Source organism: Gobio gobio (assembly GCF_949357685.1).
Source record: "Gobio gobio genome assembly, chromosome: 15".
NCBI classification, from domain to species: Eukaryota; Metazoa; Chordata; class Actinopteri; order Cypriniformes; family Gobionidae; genus Gobio; species Gobio gobio.
This window is the reverse complement of record NC_137108.1, coordinates 33,506,958-33,532,633: the sequence shown is the minus strand read 5'-3', so window position 1 is coordinate 33,532,633 and position 25,676 is coordinate 33,506,958. Positions and strand designations below refer to the sequence as shown.

Genomic DNA, 25,676 nt, shown 5'->3' with positions numbered 1-25,676 from the left:
ATGGGCCTATGTGACGTCAACAAGGGCGGAATTTCTTTGTACAGGCACTTCTCCCCGAAGGGCGCGTGCGCACACGTCGACCAGAGCGAGAGAGCAAAAGCACGCCCATCAACGCGCTTCGCTCAGCTTTAGGGAAGTCGTCGGCTGCGCTGGACAGGTCACAGGACTTCACGAAATCAACAATGTCACCAAAGAAGTGTGTTTTTAGTTATCAGAGCAAGACAACCCTGTTCAGCTTTCCAAAGAGCCCAGCGTTAAGGGGACCGTGGATGGAGGTTTTTTTGTGGATGGCGATGATTATTTTTATAAACAAGGCCCAGTTCAACTCCGGATTTGCAGATTGTCTAATGCTGAATGATCAGGGTGGGAAATTAACCTTTTACCAAAGTGGCTGGTGGATGCCCAATTTTAACAGCCAGTTATATTTTTTTACCAGCAACTTTTTTCAGAATTCAAATTTATAAAAGAAAGTGCACTAGCATAGTATGGGGTGAATTCAGGTTGATTGGGACACTTTTTTTCATTTGATAGAATCATTTGATTTTGTAAACTATCTGATACACACAATACTCAAATATAGCCTATATCTCAAACTGGCTGTCAAAGTGCAAAATGGCTACAAATGTAACATCAGTGCAAGAACAAAATGTATGCAATTTAGTCTAAAAATGTAGGTTAAACTCATGATGAAGTGCAGCATTCTGAACAGAACCGCCAGTCATGAGCTACTCACATGAACAGTGCGCTTTGCTTTCTTTTCGTTTCAAATTGTTTCGTAATCGTTTAAAAGAGGACATTTCAAGCTTTCTATACACATATTGCTCATGTCTGTGAGAAGTAGCCTATACGCTGAGTTTTGGATTATTTATGAGTTCATGTTCAACACAAGTTGCTCCAGTTCATGTGCAACACAAGTGATCGTTCCTGCGCCTTCATGTCACGATTATTGTCTGCTGTAGTCTATTAGCCTCTTATTTACTAAATCCAGGCAATTGGCTGATGAAACATTGGTTAAAATTAAGGTACAATTTATACAAAACGAAATTCACTTTAAAAAAATGCTTTCTACAAAAAAAAACTTAATGAAGTGCTCAAAATCATTTCTGACCCACTCTGTCTTTGGCATTGCCCATCTTTGCACTTTTAATAATCAATATAGCCTAGATTAAATTTAAAAATAGCATTATAATATTTAAACATAAATATGAAAAAAAAAATGCATTGTTTAATGGTACAGGTATAGTAGGCTCACAGTACAGATTAGGGGTGTAACGGTACACGTATTCGTACCGAACCGTTTCAGGACAGAGCTTTCGGTTCGGTGCGCGTGTGTACCGAACGGTTCTGAATGCAATCTTTAACAGTTAACAGTCGGCTTGTTTTAAGCGCGGAACACACTTCAATCCTAGTTCCCACTAGAACATATTAAGTATTCAGTCCATTTTATCACGAAATTTAAACGATAAATGTCGTTTTGACGCTCTTTAATGTGACGACTGATCACTGTATAGGCGCGCCAATTCAAGCGGCCGTGGCGCGCGAACGCGATCATCTCTTCCAGAAGAATAAACATGAATTAATATCTTACGGTATGTTGAGGATAACACTTACTGAAACGTATCATATGTCGTGTAATCGCTCAATCAGTGTTTCAATCGCGGAAAGACGTCAAACAGCTTGTAAACAATGTCACGCAGCATAATTTCAGAAGTCATTCCGTGTCCACAGCTGTTAATTCACTAGATAAATCAACTTTCACTAAATATATGCACTATATTAGCCTATATTAATATATATATTATTTCTACTTAACCTTTTAGTGATGTCTTGATTATTTAATGCTATGTTTAGATAAATCTGTCATGAAAATGACAGTCACTAAGATTATATTTCAACAACGAATTGGAGAAAAAACATCATTTTATAATTAGATTTAGGAGTTAATGCAAAAACTGCCTTATGTGAAGTTTACATGTTTGCACACAATGTGTTATTTGAGTGTTGATTATCCTATAACTAAACATGAATATCAGCTGCTGAATATAGACTCATTGTTTGGGCTCTGTTGTTAACCTTTAATATTATAGTAATAATGTGCAAGTAAGGGCTCCCTATATAGTTTACAGCATTATCTTTAAGAAACTTTTAGTTATAATTTAATTCATTTAAGGACAGACACAATTTTTTCAGTAAACCACTGTTTAATAAAAAATAAATAAAAAGCAATTTTTTAAAACTGCTGTACCGAACCCGTACCGAACCGTGACTTCAAAACCGAGGTACGTACCGAACCGTCAGTTTTGTGTACCGTTACATGGTAGTACAGATACATTTCATGTCTGAGCGGGATTTGAGTGAATGTCATTTTAAAGGTAAGCGGATCATGAGTGGAGTGCGCTGGCATAGAGTGGATTATTGAGCTGAGTGTCACACCAGTCCGCTTTGTTCATTACAGGCTCGTTCTCTTCAGATCCCAAAACAGAATGTAGCTTTTTGTCACGCTATACAGCTACTTTCTGGATACTGGAAAAGCTATACTGTTTTAAAAGTAACTTAGCTACTGAAAAATGTAGTTAAGCTAGTGTCACAACTTGTATCTCGCTACTGCCCAACACTGGCTGTATGGTAGTTCACTTGAAATGAGACTTGGATGACTCGTGGTCTTTTATTGCCTCTAATTTTAGGTTAGTTGTTCCGCTAACGAAGAAATTGTTTGCATTTTCTGAAGACGCGTAGGTTCGACAGTAGCCGCGTTTCCATTAGCCTACAGATTTGCGCAAAACGTTATATTTTCTAAATGTCAATAAACAATTGCGAAATGACGGCGTTTCCATTAACCGATGTTATGTGACTAAAACTTATTTTTTTTCCTCTCGTGATAAGTCATTCCAAAAATGATGCTACGTATATTGGTAGGTTTATGTATATCCCAGCCACCGTGCTAGCCATTATAATGGAAGGAAATATAAGCGTGTTATTCAAGCATTAATTAAAATAAAAAGAGCGAATTGTTTTTTTTTTAACCGTTTTGTTATTTTGGCTTGGAATTTCGTTTGTTGGAAATATAAACTGAATTTAGAAATGCTTTTAAAATTAAAAACTTTGCATTTAATAAACAAAATACATTTTTTAAATGAAGACCGTGTTTGGATTGGAGTGCTTGCAAAATAATCCGTTTCCTGAGTCCATGGCCTTTGTTGGTATTGTGAGTGTACACAAATCAAAGTAGACAGTTTATAGTTTATAATTATGTCTTGCACTTATCTGTATGACTAAAAATGACAGAGTAGCTATTGTGAGTTGCGTCCGCTGTCATAAAGGAAAAAAACCTTCAGAATGCAGCCAGCACCTTTGTCGGACAGAGGGTTAAAGAAATCATAGCCTATTTAGTTTCATAGTTTGGCTGTTTAAATATTAGCCTATGATATTATTTTTTTATTTCATATGTTGATTATGAAAAGTGAGCAGCAAGAGTAAGATGTTTTGTTTTCTCAAACGCCTCTTTGGGAAAATAGAAAACACAGAGAAATTATAAAAGCAGAGTGTGTGACAACTTTCCATTGTTTGTTTTGATTTAGAATCTCTCCCAGACCCACATGCTGAATGACTTGATTCAAGACGTCAAGGAAAAAGGCCATAAGATGAAGATCTGCCCCTCTGCCGAGACAAACTTGGTACCTCCCAATTAAACTGGACGGGACTAGAACAGTCTCTCTCATAATCTCATTTATGTTAGATTTTAAATATGCGTTTGTATGCTAGATGTGAAATGAGTACTATGCTTTCTTGTAGGGGCCACTAACGGTGACGTTGCCCAGCCCAGAACCCCTCACCTCAGCCATGTTTCTGTTCCTACAAAGCATGAAGGAGCCTGGGAAAGGGCCTGTCTCCCCCAAGATCCTTTTCAACCAGCTCTGTCAGAAGTATGTCTACACTGCCACCATTTGTAAATGCATATTATAAAAATCTCAAAAAGCTATGTGGATCTAAATGTGGCTAATATATAGTCACTGTACGCCAAGCGGTTTCAAACCTGTTTTGAGCTTAAATGGCTGGTTGGAGCCCTGCTCTCGGGGGTTGATTTTTATGCCGTGTACAGGCTGAACGGTTCACTGGCTGTTGTTTAAACGTTGTTTGAACGTGCTGAATGGTTGGGTGGCTCAGACAGGAGCCTGCCAGGCAGTTGGGTGTCTCTCTGGTGCTTCTGTGATATTAACTCAGGTACTGTGCCTTTATCAGACCTGTGGGTTTGCATATGTGTACATGTGTGTCCTACTCACCTGGCATCATCTCAGCCTTAAGCGCACCAATTCATTTGAGCATATACACATCACATCACATTTGCCATTACGAATGCCTGAAACATGTACAATGCTGTGAAACAGTAAGTATTTCCCAGTAAAAAAAATTTCTTCCACATATATATATATTTTTTCTATTGTTAATAAATAAAAAAGCAATTTAATTTTCAAGCACTACTTGGATTGTATATTTTGTAATATTCAGCTTAAATATAAAAGCTCCTCTGAAGGACAGTTGTTGAAATGTCTTAATCTTTTCCAAGCTATTGAAAATTTCACTGCACTTAAAATAGCTGAGCATAAGATGCTTCAGGAAGTCTCAAAGAACTCAACATGCCCAAATACGTTGAAAAAGGACCACATACACTACTATTTAAAAGTTTAGGGTCTGTAAGCTTTTTTTTTTGATCATCAATTTTGAAAGTGGTTGTGCTGTTTAATATTTTTGTGGAAACCGTGATAGAACAGCATTTATTTGAAATATCTTTTAATATTATAACTAACTTTTATAACATTATAAATGTCTTTACTGACACTTAAAGAATGGCTTTATGAACCCAAACTTTTGAACAGTAGTGTATGTGAAAAAGTAAGTACACTAGCAGGTGCAGCTCACATTTCTCAAATACAGTACATATGGCAGATGTGATTTATTTCAAAACATCAAATATTTACCAGTTATGCACACTTTTTTTTTAGATTGATACTGATAATCTTGCTCCTGTTTACAACACAATTGTCACCCTCTCTAGCATTAAAACACTAATTCTCTCTGCCTCACACACACCTTTCCCTCTCGGCAGACCCACATACACACACTTTCAGCACTATAGAGCAGCAGCTCGTAGGGTCAAGTGAAGGCCTTCTGTGCTGCATGGTTTATGTGTGTGTGCTTGTACGATCCAACATGTCCTTGACAGGAAAGATCCTGTTTGTTTAATGTGTTTGTTGACTGGCAAACTGCGGGTCACAGCTGCTGGTCTGATGGGGTACTTGAACTACTGCGCCATCTTGAACACCATCTTGTACATTTGCTATGTTGGACAATGTGGCAGAATGGCATCTTTTGAGACATCGTGCTTTAAAGGACAGTATTTTTGAAGGTGGGATGAACACCAACCATTAAATGGGTGAAGAACAAGTAGTGTGTGTGTTTGTGTGTGTTACACAGCTGAGTGCTGTTGGCATGGTTGGTCGAGGGCCAGGTCACACTGCCAGCTGGACAGATCTAAGCAGCACCAGCGCCAGCAGCGAGCAGCCTTCCCTGCTCACCACACACTGCTCCTGGTGCTACTGAGGGTCCCAGCCTGTAAGATGTCCTTATATTATGCTTTCTGTAACTACATTTGAATTTATATTTGTGTTATAATCCGCTCTCAAACCCTTTGCATATTTCACGTTGAGGTGGAATGGTACTTATTTCATGTCTGTAAGTACAGTAATTCAAGCATACAGGCATTGGTTTGAAATGCAGCACTTTCAAGGATGTCCTTGTTTTGAGAGGTGGAATAATAGACTCTAGCCTATTTTATTTTTGGTCTTCATATGTCTTAAATTCTCTCCATTGTTGCTAATTTTATGGGGTTCAAAACTAAGCAGTTACAGGTTGCTTTCTCAAAAGGTTTTGCCTTTTTTTGCTGATTGAATGTTAGTTTTACAAGAGCAAGAACATCAGATTTTGTGTTTTTAATTTACTCCTTGTTGTTTGTTAGATTTCTAGATCATCTGCGACAGAATTGATGTGAGGGATAATATACAGCTGGACAGTTTTTATTACAAAATAAACCTTGACATGTAGAGGTGGTAATCTAAATGAGATTATTGTCCAGTTTGTTGGCTGCTTACCGAATAATTAATTAGTTCTCAACCAGGGGGCTATAAAAGTCAAAGTAGGCCTCAAGATGTCTTAAAGTAGTTTAAAATAAGACAAAAACAAGCATTAAAATAAGCTAAAACAACAAGCTATTTCTCATTTTAGTTCATACCCTCAACATCTGTTTTTTTTTCTTTTGAAGAACCAGGTTTCCAATGTTCTTGGAAAACCTGAATATAGGAAGTAGCCTAATTTTAGAAGTTTGATTTCTAGATGTCATGTAAATTAACTCTTTCCCTGCCATTGATGAGTTAACTCATTTATGAGACTCTTCTCTGCCAATGACGACGAGTTTATATGGCTTTCTGTGTTATCACTGTTATAAGGTATGGGGCGCTAGTACGCATCTCCTGAATGAGTACAGTATCTCCAGAACAAAACACAGGAAAAAGAAAAAGCAGAAACAAGCGATCGCATATGTAAGCAGGTGCATATGAAAAATAATGTGATCATGAACAATAAACAGCATTTAAATCAAAATGGCCTAATGTTACAGAATAAAATGTTGACCCAGGAAGTGGTATATGACTTTGGGGGTGTTGATGGACTCGATCTATTCCATCATGTTTTGATCATCGTTCTGAATCTGATCTAGATGCAGTCTTTGACAAAAACGCAATTTTCTCAGCTTTTGCTCAAAATGTTGCTTTTTTTTATTACACTTACCCACATTCAAGTGTTGATAAAAAAAGAATGCATGAAGCTAGAATAAAATTATATTGCATGTTCAGATATTTATACCACAAAATATTCTGGGGGCCACTAAACTGTTGTGAAAATGATTATAAGCGATGGCGTAGGCTGGCAACTTTTGTTTTAAAAACCGCTGGCGGGGAAAGAGTTAAAACAATCCGCATACACATTTTTATAAAGAATATAGGTTTTTCAAGCTCTAAAATATTTTATTGAGAACAAATTGAGTAAAATGTTTTTTTTTTTTTTTAAGGTTCAGTGTGTAAATTTTAGCGGCATCTAATAGTAGGGGTGGCACGGTTCACAAAGCCCACGGTTCGTTTCGTATCACGGTTTTAGGGTCACGGTTTTTTGGTTCTGTACTGTTGTTGTTGTTGTTTTTAATCGTTAACACTACAGAAATTTACTTCAGCATATGATATATAGCTTAATCATCCACAATTGTTATATCATGTAGAAGTTGTTTCCTAACTGGCTGTCTACCGAGTCCGACACATGGCGTAACATTTTTCATGTTAATCATGTCAATTTTGATCAGAACAATGCACTGTGGCTTTAATTCAGCTGACCTGATTAACAAATTTCACCATGAAGTGTTCCGTGTGTTTCACAATCACCATATGACATCCAGCACTGTGAAAAAAAAAAAAAAATACACGAAAACACAACACTGCCAGAAGTTTTCGGCCAAACTTCAAAGGCATGTTTAAATTATTAAAACTAGAAGCATATCTTAACTTTTAAATGTTACATTTATCATGTGAACTACTTGTATACAACATGTTATATGCATGTGTGTATGAGACAACATATGGGGCCGTATGAGGAACACGGTCGCATTTGCAGCAGATATATGCTGCCCATCATAAATCAAAGCATGAGACAGACAGGGGTCGGAGGAGAACACCGGAAAATGTGACAGAATGGACAACATTTGTCTGTATTTGCAATACACGAGCCGCGGTTCAGCTGCGCGAGACAGGGCGCGCGCGGCTCCCGCTCTCCATACGCATTGCATCTGCCCTGCTTGCTATACGTCGCTGGCGCATCCTCCAACTCCGGGCAGCCTTCCTTATCTCTCCCACTTGCATTTCTACACGAGACGTGACCTGCAGCACTCCACTTTTACTTTATTTTACTGTATGTCCACACACCCCTCTTATTTCGCGCGAAAAGGACACCCACTGTCTGAGGTAACCTACGGGCACGAGGATACATTGCGCATGCGTCGAAACCGTGCGGCGCACATGCTCCGAACCGAGACAAGCAAACCGAACGGTTCGTTTTATTTCATGCACCGTGCCACCCCTATCTAATAGTGAGGTTGTGATTTGCAACTGCCCACTGCTCACCCCTCCTTTTCGGAGCACAGGACAAAGATGTTGCCATCTGAGACAGCAGAGAGTAGCTAGAGCTCTGTAGAGCAGTATGTTTTTTCAAGTGTTCATTTTTTTCAAATATGTTTTTAGTTAGTTATTTGATACTATAAAAACGGGGGGTGTGACGTAATGATTGACGGCTTCTCTGAGTGAAGTTATCACTGAGGCACCAACAGACTTTTTTCTGGATTTTTGGGAAAAGATTGGAGATTGGAGCTTTAGCTTTAATTTCTACATTTCCATAACTTTATTTCACACCAACATAATGAATTGTTCTGCATCTGTGAGAGTGTGGGCGGGCTTTTGATAATCGCGCCTCTACTTCCTGCCCTCTACCGCGCAGATTTCGGGTGCCGAGATTACTACTGTGCAGACTCGGTCCCAAATCTGTAAGATGTCAGCGTCGTGTGCTGGCCTCCGAAAGCTTCAACTCTCGTCAGCGGAAGCCAATTAAGTCCCGTCGTCCATATTATTTTACGGTCTATGTAGAAACATGGCGGCGCAAAATGGCAACTTCACTGTAAGGGGACCCGCGTTGAAGCCTTTAAGCCTTTAAAGGGATAGTTAAAACAAATATGAAAATTAGCCCATGATTTACTCACCCTCAAGTCATCCTGGGTGTATATGACATTATTCTTTCAGACGAATACAATCAGAGTTATATTTAAAAAGTCCTGGCTCTTCCAAGCTTTATAATGGCAGTGACTTCTTGGTTCGGTTTTGAAGTCCATAAAAGTGCTTCCATCATATAACTGCTCCACATGCCTCTGGGGGTTAATAAAGGCCTTCTGACGCGAAGTGGCACATTTGTGTTAGAAAAATATCCATATTTTAAACTTTATAGACTAAAATAACGAAATTCCGGCATTCAGTGGTACGCAAGTCGACTTACAAAAGATGAGTAACCCTTGACGCATGTATATTGACGAACGCAGAAGCCCAGAGGATAGAGCAAAACAAAACACTGGTCATGAATTAGAAGTCTAAAACGAGAATTTTTAAAGAGAAATGGCAGAGAATTTCGATATAAGAGAAGAGGGGCTTGAGTTTGTTGCTCAGCCCTATCTGCGAGAGGCGTCAAAGCTTGCGATGCTCCTATACATTGCGTCAGGGGTTACTCTTTCGCTGTAAGTCCTGCGTACCGCTGAATGCCGGAAGCTAGTTATTTTAGTCTATAAAGTTTTAAATATGGATGTTTTTCTTACACAAATGCGTCACTTCGCATCAGAAGGCCTTTATTAACCGCCCGGAGCCGTGTGGAGCAGTTAAATGATGGATAGATGCACTTTTATGGACTTCAAAAATGACCCAACAAGTCACTGCCATTATAAAGCTTGGAAGAGCCAGGACTTTTTTTAAAATATAACTCTGATTGTATTTGTCTGAAAGAAGAATGTCATATCTAGGATGTCATGAGGGTGACTAAATCATGGGCTATCCCTTTAAAGGCTGCCTACCAGTAAATTACAAAAGTCTGGAAAAGTAATGTAACTTCATGTAAATTGTAAAAGTGTGATCCTTGAAGAACATTCAGCTCTTAACTAAATACATATTCTAATTATTTTAATATGGACAATCCTAGTCTCTGTTGTGAAAGTAATGAAAACAAAGCTTTATCATTACAGCAGATGGACCAGAGGAAACTTATAGTAGCCTTCAGTAGGCTTTAAATTGTTTTTTATTGAATGTGGGACATCAAAATGATTGAGAGCCAATTGAATAAACTAAATTAAATAAATTATTGAATAAATGGCAATAATGTTATTTATTGCAGCTAGGTATCACCACTGTTTGGAGGTTGTTTACTTTGGCCAACTACAGTTAAGCATTCATGATACAAAAATATTTGACTGTAGTACAATGTCAGTTTCATAGAACTGTTTGTTGTTTTGTTTTGTGCTCCGTGTAAGATGCATGTATGGGAGTGTTTTATATTTGACTGATGTAGTCTGCTTGTGTGCATGTGTGCATTGCAGCATTGTGCTGGGGCTGCCTGGCGTCTGGTACTAACTCATCCGCTGTTAATTGTGTTAGTGGTTACAGCTGTCCGTCTGTGGCAGGGCCATATTGGGCGCACCGCTACAGGCTCCTTCAGCCTTCTCTTCCAGTGGAATGAGCTTCCAGAACATTCTCGCTTTCTCTCTCCCACCTCTCCTACTGGAGCCCATCTCACCCGTCAGCTTCCCTCCAGAACACACTCACTCTGTTCTGATGCTTATGCTGAGCTATACCAGCACGATTGGCCTACTGTTTGGCAGATGCAGATCTCTCGAGACATTTTAAAATTGCTTCTGCATATTGGTTTTTGGACACTTAAACTAAAATAATCGGTACTGGTATCAGTCAAATAATTAATATTAGTCAATATCTAATTTACATAAACGGTGGGGTTCAAAATCGAATTATATTATTACAAACAATGAGATGAGAAAAGATAACAATGTCATAAATATGGGGAGGAAAAGAAATTGTTTTATAAATATTTATATAAGAAGCCTCATGCTTACAAGGCTGCATATATTTGATTTAAAAAAATATTAAAATTGTGAAATATTATTAAAATGTATTCCTGTAATGGCAAATCTGAATTCTCAGCAGCCGTTACACTCTGGTCTTTAGTGTCACCATGATCCTTCAGAAATCATTCTAATATACGTTGAAAACAGTTGTGGTGCTTAATACTTTTATGGAAACCATATTTTGTTTGTATTTTTTTCAGGATTCTTTGATCAACAATTTTTCTTGCCGTAATGAATTTTTTGTAACAATGTAAAAGTACTTTTTGTTATTTTCAATTATTTTAATGTGACCTTGTGTAAACCAATTGACCTAATTTACTGACCCCAAACTTTTGAACTAAAGTGTAAAGTGAATTTATCAAAATAATATGTTAGCGCGGTGGTGCTGAGGGAAAAGCAGCAGTGAGAAACCAAGAAAGGGGAGGAAGGCTGTGTCTCCAGACCCCCTGCTCATGACCTGTGTTAGAAGCAGGTGGCTGGACGTTCTTAAACACACTCCAGTCACACAGAGCCAGGCAGAACGTCAGACCTCATCAGCCCATGGTACAGGCGTTCCAGACTGCCCGACCATCCGTCCTGCCCATGCATTCAATCATCCAGCCTGCCCTCACACTACATAACACACACACACACACACACACACACACACACACACACACACATAGTGCTTGCAAGCTTAGCAGGTAATGGCAAAATCATTGAGCATCTGGACAGCCTCAGGCGTCCCAACCCGACCCAACACCTTGACTTGCCCCTTTACCCTTGGGTTCATCACCAGACCAAATGGCCTTCCCATCATCTTGACCAGTTATCCAGCCTTCATTGCTCAACAGGTTAATGCAGGGCTGGCTCCAGCTGCCCATATGTCCTCCACAGCTGGGCCACATCTGGTCTGGGCTGCCCAACAGAGAGTCTAAAGAGATGTTTTCTAAACGCCCAACACGTTTTTCCGTTCGATTTACCACGGGGTTAGCTGGGAGGAAGGACAAACATCCACATTACCACTGTCCTCCAGTCTGGCATATTTAGGGTAGTCTTGTCTGGTTCTGTTCTGTAATTTCAGTTATTTTGAACATGTGGCATTAAATGTTTTTGAAGGACACCAAGATATGACAAGTGTTTAAAGATGCACCGAAATGTAGGCGCCATACATTTTTTGTCATCAATGCCTTAAGTTGCTGCTGTTGTCGGTTTTAGAAAACAGGCAGAAAATCTCGGCTGACAATTACGTTAAGCAACTGTAAATACTGTTCAATGAGGATATTTTTCTAGTAAGAGCTTGTGTTTTCAGTTGATCTCTGTTAAAATGGTTTGTTTAAACTTCATATCACATTGATCAATATTTACAAATGCAGAATTACATGCAGAATGTTTTTATGCAAACAATATGTATTAATTATTTTTATTGCAGTCACTTCATTATATATGAAGTGATGTGAAGTGAAGGCCAAGTATGGCAATATATATGAAGTGAAATTATGTAAAGTGAAGGCCAAGTATGGCCCGTCTAAGTTAGTGCACACACACACACACATTAGGAGCAGCGATTAGTGAACACACACACCCAGAGCAGTGGGCAGCCATTCACTGCGGTGCATAGGGAGCAATTGGGAGGTAGGTGCCTTGCTCAAGGGTATCTCTGTGTTTCCTGTCTGCCGGTATCGAGAATCGAACCCATACCCTTTGGGTTACACGTCCGACTATCTAGCCATTAGGCCACAACTGCCCCCAGTGTCTTAATAACGCTTTGCTCTTCTCGGTTCAATTTTATATTGAGAAAATTTTTTGGCCATTTGAAATATCAATTACTAAAGTAGACCTAAGCAACATAAACACACCAGCCTAGAATAATCAAACAAAAATACACATCAACAACATACATACTCGCCCTAAAAATGACTTTTCTGTATAAGGTGGTTTTTCCCATGTTAAAATGTTGGAATTGAATACTTACAGACTTGCAGAAAAAAACTGAGAAATAAATTCCAATCTTGGATTTGGAATTCAGTAGAGTCAGAGAACTGGTTAAAGGTCTGCATACTTTTATATATCTCTGTTGTGTATGAAAGTGAATGTGTGGCTGCATGTGTGTGACCAACCTCAGCTGGTTGAAGGATGAAATGAAAAGTGAATTAAAGTAGTCAGGGAAAAATAACAGCTGCCCCTAAGATCCTAAAACCTGTCGAGAGACGGCGAGAAACTCATGCAGCATCAGAGAAAAGGCCTTGAGAGAAGATTATGTCCATTCTTCTCTTTTCTTTACTCATCTATACGCTGCTGATTGCTTTTTGTGTGTGGCTAATTGGTGTTTGCATGGCTTTGGCTCCTTTTGTCCCTTTGGATGTATTTACACTTGTGCGAATGTGTTTGTGTGACAGGAATTCTCATTCTTTGCCTCTCTCTCTGTGTGTGTGTGTGTGTGTGTGTGTGTGTGTGTGTGTGTGTGTGTGTGCAGGGCCCCTCGCTTTAAGGGTTACCAGCAACAGGACAGTCAGGAATTGCTACACTACCTCCTGGACTCTATGAGAGTGGAGGAGACAAAGGTGAGTGTGTGATTTAGTTTTTCTTACTCATGATATGAAGATTAATGGGATCCGATCACAAATAGTCAGACCATTTAGACCTGGAGGATATGTGCATCTTCTGTCAACACTTGTGATTTCATTTTGATGGGAAGGTTAACAATTAATCCAGATTAATTCATTAAAAATGTATTAGAATAGAATAATATAAAAACAATAATAATAAGAAAAAATCTAAAGAAAACGGTTTATCTGTTTAGTGTCATCCTGTTTCAATTGGAGTGCTTCAACGGATGTTAATACCAGGTCTGTAGGGGGTCTTGTTCTCAGCGTTATGCCCTCAGTCTCCCTCAGTGCATAAACTAGACCAGTCACTGCAAAAGGCTGCTTTTGCATACTGACATTGGGACATTGACCTCTCACAAGCAGATGCATAGTGGTTTGCTAGGGTGCTTCTTGTAGAACGATACAGCTTGTGGGTCTCTTAATGCGGACGTGCCAGGGGCCAAGACCCACACAACCCCACCAGTGGCCCTAACTGCCCTAAGAAAGCGGGTTGCAGCATTGGGCGATGAGCCCCAGGGCCAGCCAGGCCCTTTCAGACTTGTGAATGTGGACAGTTGTGCCACTTAGGAACCTTGCAAGTGGCGCGACTGGCCTCATTGTGCATCCTGGGAAACAGTCAGCTGCTTGTTGAGGCTTTGTGATGGAGGTCCGTCCCTCCCTCCCTCCACACTTTGGGGCTGCAGAGGGGGAGAACACAGGAAGCAGTCTGGTTTAAATGTTCCTCATTAGGGATGGCGGTATATCGAGTTTGTAAGATATTGATATATAAACTATATAGGATATGGCAATACTGTTTATATCAATTTACAGTAGTTTGATATTACGAGCGCATCTGGAAAATAGTGGAGAGCATAATATATTAAGGGCTTCAAAATAATTTAAGAGATTAAGAGAGTAAGATATAGTTAATGCTTAGATTTTGACACGGCTTGCCCCGTCAGATGCTCTGACAGATACTTGTGCTGTTTTATACGTGGTGTTTTCCTCAGTGCATGCGTTACATTTCAGTTATATTCTCCATCTGTACATTTTAGAGGTCATGCAAATATTTCCAATTTGCTTTTAGAAGTGGATGAGCCTTATGTCAGCAAATGGTAATCAAATGTAGGCTAATATAAAGCTCAGATGAGTGAATGTGTTTTTCTCTCACCAATTAACATTTAGTCTATGCTTTTGTTTTTATTTATTTTCATTTTTAATATAGTGGTTTTAACTGCTTTATTTGGTTTTAGATTGTAAGGTTGTTGTCACAATGTTAGAATGTAATGTTATTTTAACTTTTTTTACACATTTTATATAGCATAGCCTACATGTTTACATTCACTGTTTGTTTTCATGGCCTTCAACATGAATTTTTTTTATATGACAACATATATTTTTTATCCAAATAGAAAAAGTTGAGAAAACTCTATTAAAATACTGGGATATGATTTTTTTTCCCCCTCGTTATCATGTACTTCAGTAAATTTACAGACAGCATGTATTTTGATATATGTGCATAGCTTTTAAGACATAACAAATAAAAAATATTTATACACGATTAGGTTCAGGAAGATTTAATTTTAATGAAAGAAATTAATAATGCGTCCTTGCTGAATAAAAGTACAGTAAAGAATTTTTATAATGTTGCGAAAGATTCATATTTCACATAAATCCTGTTATTTTCTATTTCTCTTTCTATTTTTTTTTCTATAGAATGCTGAAAAATATGTCTTTCTATTTTTTTTTCTATAGAATGCTGAAAAATATGTCTGTTTCCACAAAATATCAAGCAGCATAGCTGTTTTCAATTTTTTTCCATTAATAATAGTAAGAAATGTTACTTGAGCAGCAAATCAGCATATTAGTATGATTTCTGAAGTGACACTGAAGACTGGATTAATGACTGCTGAAAATTCAGCTTTGCTATCACAGACAGGCATTTTAAAATATATTTAAATAGAAAATAGTTCAATTGTAATACTATTTCATAATATTAATGTTTTACTATATTTTTGATAATAATCTGGTGAGTTTACGTGACTTATTTCAAAAACAAAAAAAGTATATGTACTGTATATAAACAGTAGTTATGTACTGATTTACAGATCTAACGATGTAAAAGTGAAACAATCTCCAAAGCAAGGGGTTACGATCAAGAATATTGTGATTTTTATTGTTTTATAGAAACACGCTATAAAACAATAAAAATGCGTCAATTAATTTCTTAGCTACGGTGTAACAGAGCTGAGACCCCTTAAGCCAGTCCCTTAACATGGACACCACAATATTTATGCCGATTAGCCAATAGGATCACTGCTCACAATATGCTAATTAACATCAATGAATTATCATCAATTAGCTGTTGAATAAAAATGCTAAGAAAGGGGCCGCTTAAGTGAGCTCAACTTCTCAAGAGTGTGGTGGCCTAGTTATTTAAGGGTGTGTGTGTTTGTGTGATTAATTAGTGTGTGTTGTAGTGGGGTCCGACACAGATGGGGGGGTTGGGGGTTGACTGGCTGAAGGAGAGGGATTAACCAGGCTTTTGACCTAAATAGGCCATCCTGAGCGTGGGGACGGGACAATGGGGGAGACTGGTCGAGCCCCACAGACATCGCCACCACGGCCAATTATCTATTGATTGGTGCTTTACTGTGACTGTGTCTTCTAACAGCTCTCTCACCAACACAGTCACTGACCATGTCACCTCTCATTAAAAGCACAGAGACACTCGCCTTCACAAGTCTTTATGCCCACACATACATGGGAGATACAATGCATGTGTCGTGTAAAATATGTGAAGCACACATTTACTTTTCACCATGTGCATGTGCTCATGGCCTTGCATTTGCTTTAATTTACCACAGCAAAAAGAAACAAAAGAACACGTCCAAGGGTGAACAGTTTAAAGTCTGAAACGGCTGTCTTATTTGATTGTTTATAGATACAAGAAAAAAAATTCACACATAACTAAAATGTTGACATTTTTGTTTGTCTTTTTTATTTAATTGAAATGTCAACTTTTCATTATTAAAAGATTATTAAAACTTCTTTACTGTGCCTCTATTATTTTGAACATGATAAAAAGAGCTTTTTGTGACCGCAACTGTTTGAGCTTTATTATCTAACAAAGTGGCATCACATTGTGTTTACATTGACAGCGAATTAAAGCAGGCATCCTCAAAGCCTTTAACAACCCCACGGAGAAGACAGCTGATGAGGAGACAAAACGACAAGTGAAGGGTGCTCCACCTCTGCTTCCATCACCTGCATTTCACATCGCTCAGAACAATATTGCCATCTAGTGACAGCTGGCATTCACAAGCCTCTAGAAATAATGCCACTATTTCAATTATCATTTAAAAAAAGGATATATTATTTGTGTTCTGCTTAATATACATATTTGAGTTGTTTGAATGTATGTGTGTGTGCATGTGTATATAAATAATTGTTGCTTGTTTTTATGATCTACAGCTTATGGAAAGGAAGGAGTGAAAATGAATTTTGTAGATCGTATTTTTGTCGGAGAGCTAACCAGCACCATAATGTGTGAAGAGTGTGAACACGTGAGCATTTCTCATTTGTAATGAACAATGTCCAAATACAAAGATATTATATATATATATATATGTGTGTGTGTATATGTTTTAATATTTTTATTTTATACTAAATAATATATAGTATTTATTAATAGTTTATAAAATATATAGTATTTATTTAAATAATACAGTGATTAAGTGAAATGTTCACATGCTTTACTTCTAGATTTCCACAGTAAAGGAAGCCTTCATTGACATTTCCCTTCCCATTATAGAGGAGAGGGTGAGAGCAGCCTTTATTTATCATTCCACAATTAAAAAAAAAAAAAATCATCTTCTTTGTTGTACTTCCGTTTAATAATCTGTCCCTGCGTTGAATGTCCTGGGCTTTCTTTTGAGGGTTTGTCTATATTTCCCCCCCCCAGATCTCTAAGCCCACAAACCCTGGGAGACTGGGGAAAAGTGGGCGGGAGCAAGACGGTCTGGTCTCTCATGATGACTCATCAGCTGCCCACTCACAAGCCAATCGAAACAGCAGGAGGTTGAGTGGACAGGTAGGTGGAGCCATTATTATAAGAGAAGCATTCTTCTTCTTACACACTATCATTTAAACGTTTGTAGTGTGTAAGATTATTTTTTTTAAAGAGGTGTCTTATTTTCACCAAGGCTGTATTTATTTGATCAAAAATACAGTAAAATAGTAATATCGTAAAACATTATTGCAATTTAAAATAACTGTTTTCCATTTGAATTCATTTTGAATTAATTTTCAGGAGTCTTCAGTGTCGCAATCATTCTAATATGTTGATTTGGTGCTCAAGAATGATTTCTTACTTTGATTTTCAACATTAATTATTTCTTAATCAATGTTGAAAACAGATGTGCTGTTATTATATATTTTTGTGAAAACTGAGATACATTCAGGGTTCTTTGATGAAAAGAACAGCTTATATTTAAAATAAAAATCTTTACTGTCACTTTTGATCAGTTTAATGCATCCTTGTTCAGTAAAATATTATTTTCTTTAAAAATAAATCTTACTAACCCTACATTTTAAATGGTAGTTTACGTGCTTCCTAGCTTCCTTGTATTTAATATTACTTTATGTGTGTGTGTCGATGTGATCAGAAGCTACAGGGTCGCCATTCATCCACTTCTCATGATGAGAGAGGTGCAGACTCGGTTTCTAGCCGACAAGAGGAGGAGCTCTGCGTGGCTGGTCGTGGCCTGGCCAGTTACCGTGCGGATACGATGGGCAGCCAATCAGACTGCAGTGAGAAAGACTCCAACCTCCAGGACAGCAGTAATGATGCAGACAGCGAGGCCTCTGAGAGCGAATGGTCTCCTCGAATCCCATCTGTGTCCAGTCATAGTAGCACATCAGATAAAGTCTTAACCACCACGACTGCAAACACAACGGCACACAATCCAAGTCTAAAACCCAACCTGAGCCCGAGTCCCACTCCCTTAGCCTCCATTAGACCTCAGCAGGGCGGTGCTGTAGAGCAGCTTGTCAGCGCTGTGTCCAAGCTGGGACTGGTGCACACTTCTACCGACACTCTACCTGTAAGCCACAGCCCAGAGGAACCGACCGAAATCCGGGAGAGAGACCGTCAGCACCACCAAGGGGCCTTCCAAGCACTCTGTCACAGCTACACCCCCAGCTCTAAAGAGTGCTCGGTACAGTCCTGTCTTCATCAGTTCACCTCTGTTGAGCTGCTCATGGGCAACAACAAACTGCTTTGTGAGAACTGCACTGAGAGGAGGCAGAGACAGATGAAGAGGAGTGGTATGTATTCTCACACCACATACCACTATTCTCTGATTTCAACTTTGATAATAATTATAAAATGTTGCTTGAGGAACAAACCATTAAAAAAATATATTGAAATAGAAAACAGTTATTTTAAATTATAATATTTCACAATATTTCTCTTTTTACTGTATTTTTGATCATAAATGTAGCCTTGGTGGGCATCAGAGATTTTTTTTTTTTTTTTTTTAACAAAAAATCTTTCAGATCCCAAACTTTTGAAATGTAGTGTATGAAATATAATATATATTTCAGGGCTGTAACCATCATAGACATTTAGGGGGACAAGCCAAATAGCCAAATTGTCCCCCCCAATATTTAAACATTCTTGCACTGCACTTCATTATGCAGCACTATATATGTTAGGATGACAAAAAGGTTTAAAAGTTACATTTTGGTCTGGTCTGCCTCAGGTCTAATGGCCCTTGTCAATGTCAAAATGATTGAGATGGCCAATCAAATCAAAGAAGGCGGGGTTTATATTCTCTTTTGGCTCGTTCGGTCTTCACACAGACAAGCACGTCAATCTATCTATCTTCAAACCAACTGCACACAAACGTGTCCATGCTCACACCTTTGATTTTAATGAAGAAAAAAAAACTATATGAGGGTGGATTAGAACCGGTAACCTTCGACATGGTTTACAAAAATTCTACCACCAGACCACTAGGGAGTTTGAATGTTAACAGTGGATCTATGTATTTATTCACTAATGGGAAGAATCTCGAGACTAATGATATATTTGATGCAAATTAATGCTAATATTATTTGCAAATAGTCCCAAAATTATTATTTTCCAACTAGAATTAGACCTAGAATTTCGTTCACTGTTCTGTTTCTTAATGATTTATAAAAATAAAAATGCCCCCCCCCCAATGTTCAAGACATGGTTACGACCTTTATATACACTATATTGCCAAAAGTATTTAATTCATTGAATCATTCAGGTGTTCCATTCACTTCCATGGCCACAGGTGTATAAAATCAAGCACATAGGCATACAGACTGCTATTACAAACATTTGTGAAAGAATGATTCGCTCTCAGGAGCTCAGTGAATTCAAGCATGGTGCTGTGATAGGTTGCCACCTGTGCAATAAGTCCATTCGTGAAATTTCCTCACTACTAAATATTCCACGGTCAACTGTTAGTGATATTATAACAAAGTGGAAGCTATTGGGAACAACAGCCACGAAGTGGTAGGCCTCATAAAATCACAGAGCAGGGTCAGCACATGCTGAGGCACACAATGCGCAGAAGTTGCCAACTTTCAATAGCTATAGACCTCCAAACTTTGTGTGGCCTCCATATTAGCTCAAGAACAGTGCGTAGAGAGCTTCATGGAATTTTTCCATGGCCGAGCAGCTGCATCCAAGGCTTACACCAAGTGCAATGCAAAGTGTCGGATGCAGTGATGTAAAGCACGCCACCACTGGACTCTAGAGCAGTGGCGACGTGTTCTTTAGAGTGATGAATCACACTTCTCTGTCTGGCAATTTGATGAATGAGTCTGGGTTTGGCAGTTGCCATGAGAACGATACTTGCCTGACTGCAGTGTGCCATGTGTAAAGTTTGGTGTGGGCTTGTTTTTCAGGGGTTGGGCTTGGCCCCTTGGTTGCTCTTAAGGCTTCAGCATACCAAGACATTTTGGACAATTTCATGCTCCTAACTTTGTGGTAACAGTTTGGGGATGGTCCCTTCCTGTTCCAACGTGACTGTGCACCAGTGCACAAAGCAAGGTCCATAAAGACATGGATGAGCGAGTTTGGTGTGGAGGAACTTGACTGACCTCAACCCGATAGAACACATTTGGGATTAATTAAATCGGAGACTGCGAGCCAGGCCTTCTCGCTCGTCCAACGTCAGTGCCTGACCTCACAAATGCACTTCTAGAAGAATGGTCAAATTCCCATAAACACACTCCTAAACCTTATGGAAAGCCTTTCCAGAAGGGTTGAAACTGTTATAGCTGCAAAGGGTGGGCCAACTGTATATTAAACCCTACGGATTATGAATGGGATGTCATTAAAGTTCATGTGCATGCAAAGGCAGATGTCCCAAAACTTTTGCCAATATACTGTATATGTGTATGTATTTACAACTACACTGACCACTGAAAGATGTTCAGTTAATGAGTACATACTGAAAAAAGTGATGCTTTAGTGTAGTCAAATTCACCAGTAAAATCAAACAAACATTTGGCCATATTCATAAAACATGGGCCAAACCAATTCTGTGGAAATTGTTCATAAAATCCATTTAAATCCGGCAATTTATGGACAAATGACTGCTTGTGATTTATGAAGGCTCAAGGTTTAAAATGTAGTTGTTTTAACAGAACAATGGTACATTTTTAATTTTGTTAAATATAAAACATTCTAAAATATTTTTTGCCCAAGAACTATGTGTTTGCCATTTTGCTAAGCATTACAATTACTGCCTATTTATTCATACATTCCTTTTTCCCTCTTTATACTCTCTGTGGTGTAGTCAAGATTCAGAATTAACACTCGGGTAGTAAGATTTCAAAAGCCTGAGTGTGTAATTCTCCTTACACCATTTGTTGCATGTCACTTGTTTTATATGAATGTTTCAGATAAGAAGACTGAGAAAGTGTACACCAGTGCCCGTAAACAGATGCTCATCTCGGCACTTCCTCCGGTGGTCACTCTTCACCTTAAACGCTTTCATCAGGTCAGAATCCTCATAGAAGTTGCACTTGTCATTTGTGTTGCATAAGTACTTTTTTGTGTCGTTTCAGCCAGGTTGTTACAATATAATCACTGTTAGACAAAGAATGTACATTTTAATTTGATGAAATGCTCATTGTCGTCTTCAGAGTCTATTAACAGAGCATACTTTCGAAAGAAAAGAAACTCTAGGGTGAAAAAAAATCTATAATCATGTTTTTCCGAGCAAGGTTATGTTGTGTGCTTCATTGTGTGGTGATGCACTGATTGAGCGGTCTTCACTTTTGCAGGCCGGGATGAATCTGAGGAAAGTTAATAGACATGTGGACTTTCCCCTTATGCTGGACCTGGCTCCTTTCTGCTCTGCCACTTGTAAGGTACTGATTGGAGTTATACATATCAGTCAAGATTAGTGATTTATGAATCTGTGCCATTCTTCAATGTGTAAGTGTGCAGTATTAATTGAGTATTTATGCGTGTGGCAGAACCTTGGGTCAGGAGAGCGTGTGCTTTACAGCTTGTATGGCATTGTGGAACACAGTGGATCAATGCGAGGGGGGCATTACGCAGCCTATGTGAAGGTCCGCACACCTCAGCGTAAACCTGAGCAGCGCCGGAACCAGTCAGGTACAATGCCGCCCAGGCAGTATATAGTTTTCATGTGAGCGTCAATATGTTTCCTTCGCAGCTGCTTCTGAAAGGCCTGAATAACCTGTGGGTAAACAAAGGGTTGGTTGCATCCCGGCATTGGTCCCCCATTCACCGCAACCTTGAAGATGCGGCTCGTTCAGTAAAGGCCAAGCGCGATTTGTTTGCTGTTGATGATATATAGATGCGTTCTTCTCCGCTCTCTACTCAAGGAAAGAGCCTGCCTTTCAGCAGTTCCACCATTTGGAACAGTGAGTGAAAAGCCCACGGAGAGCTGTGAGAAAAGATTGCGCACACACAACTAACTATTGTAGTGCACAAATTCAAACTGAATTGTTGTGAGAGTTGAGAATGCAAGACTCGACTCTTTGAATGGCAGCAGGGGCTGAAAATACATTTTGCCCTTGTGTCTTCATGCTTTTTTTCAGTCGCCTTTCTTGTGTTTGGGTTTAAAGGACCAGAAAAGACAAAAGTGAAAAAAAAGAGCGTCAAATCGTTAGGGATGTGTAAATAATTCCTGAAGTATCAAGAGGATCGATCCTCAGTTATTTCAGTTATCATGGAGTTATTTCATCCTAAATAAAGGCAAAGCCAAATGTGACATTTTATTAGAATGGGTTTTGGTGATGATTGTTTACGTCTATTGAAATGAAAAATTCTGTAATTAATTCCTCACTCTCATGTCGTTCCAAACCTGTAAGACCTATGTTCATCTTCGGAACACGAATGAAGATATTTTTGATGAAATCCGAGAGCTCTCTGACCCCCCATAGACAGGAGTTTAATTAACACTTTCAAGGCCCAGAAAGGTAGTAAATACATCTTTAAAATCGTTTATGTGACTCCAGTGGTTCAATCTTAATTTTATGAAGCAACGAGAATACTTTTTGTCTGCAAAAAAACAACGACTTTATTCAACAATTTCTTCTAGCCTGTGCCAGACTCTTGCACTGTTAACACCGTGTAAACAGTGCAGTGTTTCCTAGTTCCATGGCAGAAGGACTCGTGCGCATGCATCGTGGTGCTCACGTGAACAGTGGTGGCCAATGGTAAGCCAGCGTTCTGGAAGCGCTGCACTCTTTACTTTGAGTCTGACACAGGATAGAAGAAATTGTTGAATAAAGTTGTTTTGTTTGTTTTTGCACACATAAAAGATTTCTTGTCGCTTTAAAAAAAATAAGATTGAACCACTGGAGTCATATAAACGATTTTAACGACGTCTTTACTACCTTTCTGGTACCAGCTCTCGGATTTCATCAAAAATATCTTCACTTGTGTTCTGAAGATGATCGAAGGTCTTACGGGTTTGAAACGACATGAGAGTGAGTAATTAATGACAGAATTTTCATTTTTGGGTGAACTAACCCTTTAAAGACTAAATGATTGCCTTCAAATATAGTGTTAAATGGCTATAAATCAAAAAAATATTTAATAAAATATTAAATGTATTTCCAATGCACATTGATTCCATATTAAGTTGATTGATACACATTTTGTGTACAAATATTTATGATTACAAGTTTAAATATTAGATGTGAATAAAAACTGCAATTAATACATTTTTATTTAATTCACAGCCCTATTTTTTTTTTTATCTTCACTTGGTTGTGTTTTACTGTTTAATGCCAACACTGATAATTAGAAGCGCAATCTGGATGTTTTTTTTTTCAACCTCATATCAGCCACTTTGTGTTCCTCTGAATACCAACATCTCTGTATGTTCTTTAGGTTCCAGAGAGGCCAGTTCAGCCCCACAAGGCCAGTGGGTGTATGTTAGCGACACCAACGTACAGACTGTACCGGAGTCCAGAGTGCTGAACTCTCAAGCTTATTTACTCTTCTACGAAGAACTGCTATAGAGCCGTGCGGCCGTGTGAATGCGACACGATCCAGATGAATGCAAAAGGCAATATCAGCTCAGACAACCAGCGAGCACTTGCATGCCTATATCCCTGTATTTTAATGTAAGAAGGATTCCACATACTAAAAGCTTGGACTTTTGACTTCATTACTCAAGGTGATCTGAATTAAAATTGGGAGCCGTTACTATTGATGTAAAATCTTATTCTAAAATTTAAGTTATTTTTATTTTCTGCTAATATTTGAGCTCAACATTATTTTTCGTGTGTTCATTTTGCAGGAGAAATTGCCAAAGAGTAATTTGTAGGGTAATATGTATAAAATATATAATATGAAAGGGAGGATTGTGCCAAAAGAGTCTATAACCTTTGTTGTGAAAGGGAAACTCCGCACAATATGCAGCTGTTGCTTTCAAAGCTGTTTAAACCTGTCATATTCTGCACTGGATCACACAAGCTAGTCACTGCACAAACAACATGTCATGATTTGTTAGGAGGCAATATTACATTCACAAGGCTGACTGACAACAATATAATAAATTGTAACTTTTTGATTTTCTTTCATTTATTTTTGTTAACACATTTAACTTTGATTTGCTAGATCAAGACTAATTCTTCATATTTTTTAATGTATCAATAGTTTGATTCAAAGGGCCCTCCTGTAAGGTTTTATGAATTTACAACTGAAATATAACATATTTCTCAATATCTATATGTTAAGTAGTTGGTGCAGTATTCCTGAACTTTGCCTCATGCCTAACTAAATATGAATAGAATTTTTTTATATTATTATGTTTCACACATGACTACATCAGATCAGTGCCTACAGTTTATGAAGGCTGAGATTGTTTTGGCATGCCTTTAGCAAAGTATTAAATTCAAGAGTATAAAGAGAACGATTTGTGTATATACCGATTATAAATATACATAATTGTATGTAAAAAATGTATCCTGTTCAATACTATTTATTCTGTTTCCTGGGCAGATATTGTAACACCATAGATTTGTGTGGTGTGTAAGGCTTCAGGGTTCCTCAAGCTGTTCTTTTGCTTGAATTTTGTGAATATAATCTAGTATTAAATCATTTAAAATAATTTAAATACATTTAGTTGACAAAAACCTTTGAGTGGGCTGTCGGGTTATTTACGGGTGTCTTCTCTCTTTCTCTCTCTCTCTCTCTCTCTCTCTCTCTCTCTCTCTGTCTCTCTCTCTCTCTCTCTCTCTCTCTCTCTCTCTGGAGATGTTGTCGACCATTAGTCTCCACTGTCGCCACAAATCCCAGGATGCCATTTTCACTCTATCCACGGCTGCGATGCGGCATGACGGGTGAAAAGGCGTGCTGTTTTAGACCATGTCCCTGACTGGTGAAGAGGAGGTGGGTGTGGAATCCAGAAAAGGGCAACGTCCGAAACGATCCTGTCCTCCTGCCTTCCTCCTCTCCTCATTCTGTGACATTCAAATCAAGATGTTAGACAGTGATCAGCTACAACCGAGTGTAAAGACACCAACAATCTTTGTGAGGCGTGTGTCTATTTTTAAAGCAGGGCTCTGGTTTTGGGATGTTGTTGCGAGTGATTTAATGCGAGTTAATGATATGATGTGTTCCCTCAGTCTGAACTGACAGAGAAACCTGATCTGGTAGACGGGTGGAGATGCTTTTGCTTTCAAAAGAACCCGCTGAATGTGAAGACATGTCAGGGTGGGAAAGGGTTTTTGCTTTTCTTCATACCTTCAGGGCAGACATAACAAGTGGTTAGAGATGATGCTTGTTATCTTTTTTGACCCAGCTGTGTTTC

The 25,676-nt window shown here is 38.5% G+C and overlaps 1 protein-coding gene across 1 annotated transcript in view; it reads left to right on the top strand.

Moving 5' to 3' along the window:
• usp45 (ubiquitin specific peptidase 45) overlaps nt 1–25,001 on the top strand; it is a 55,523-nt gene extending 30,522 nt beyond the window's left edge. Inside the window, exons 7-18 of the mRNA XM_079836714.1 lie at nt 3,579–3,674; nt 3,793–3,923; nt 13,221–13,308; nt 16,494–16,575; nt 16,807–16,898; nt 17,098–17,154; nt 17,297–17,425; nt 18,000–18,660; nt 21,280–21,377; nt 21,664–21,750; nt 21,859–22,000; nt 23,750–25,001. Of these exons, the coding sequence (XP_079692840.1) occupies nt 3,579–3,674; nt 3,793–3,923; nt 13,221–13,308; nt 16,494–16,575; nt 16,807–16,898; nt 17,098–17,154; nt 17,297–17,425; nt 18,000–18,660; nt 21,280–21,377; nt 21,664–21,750; nt 21,859–22,000; nt 23,750–23,880 (1,794 nt within the window). The 3' untranslated portion in view covers nt 23,881–25,001. The remainder of the gene's footprint in view (nt 1–3,578; nt 3,675–3,792; nt 3,924–13,220; nt 13,309–16,493; nt 16,576–16,806; nt 16,899–17,097; nt 17,155–17,296; nt 17,426–17,999; nt 18,661–21,279; nt 21,378–21,663; nt 21,751–21,858; nt 22,001–23,749) is intronic.
• The last annotated feature ends 675 nt before the right edge of the window (nt 25,002–25,676 follow it).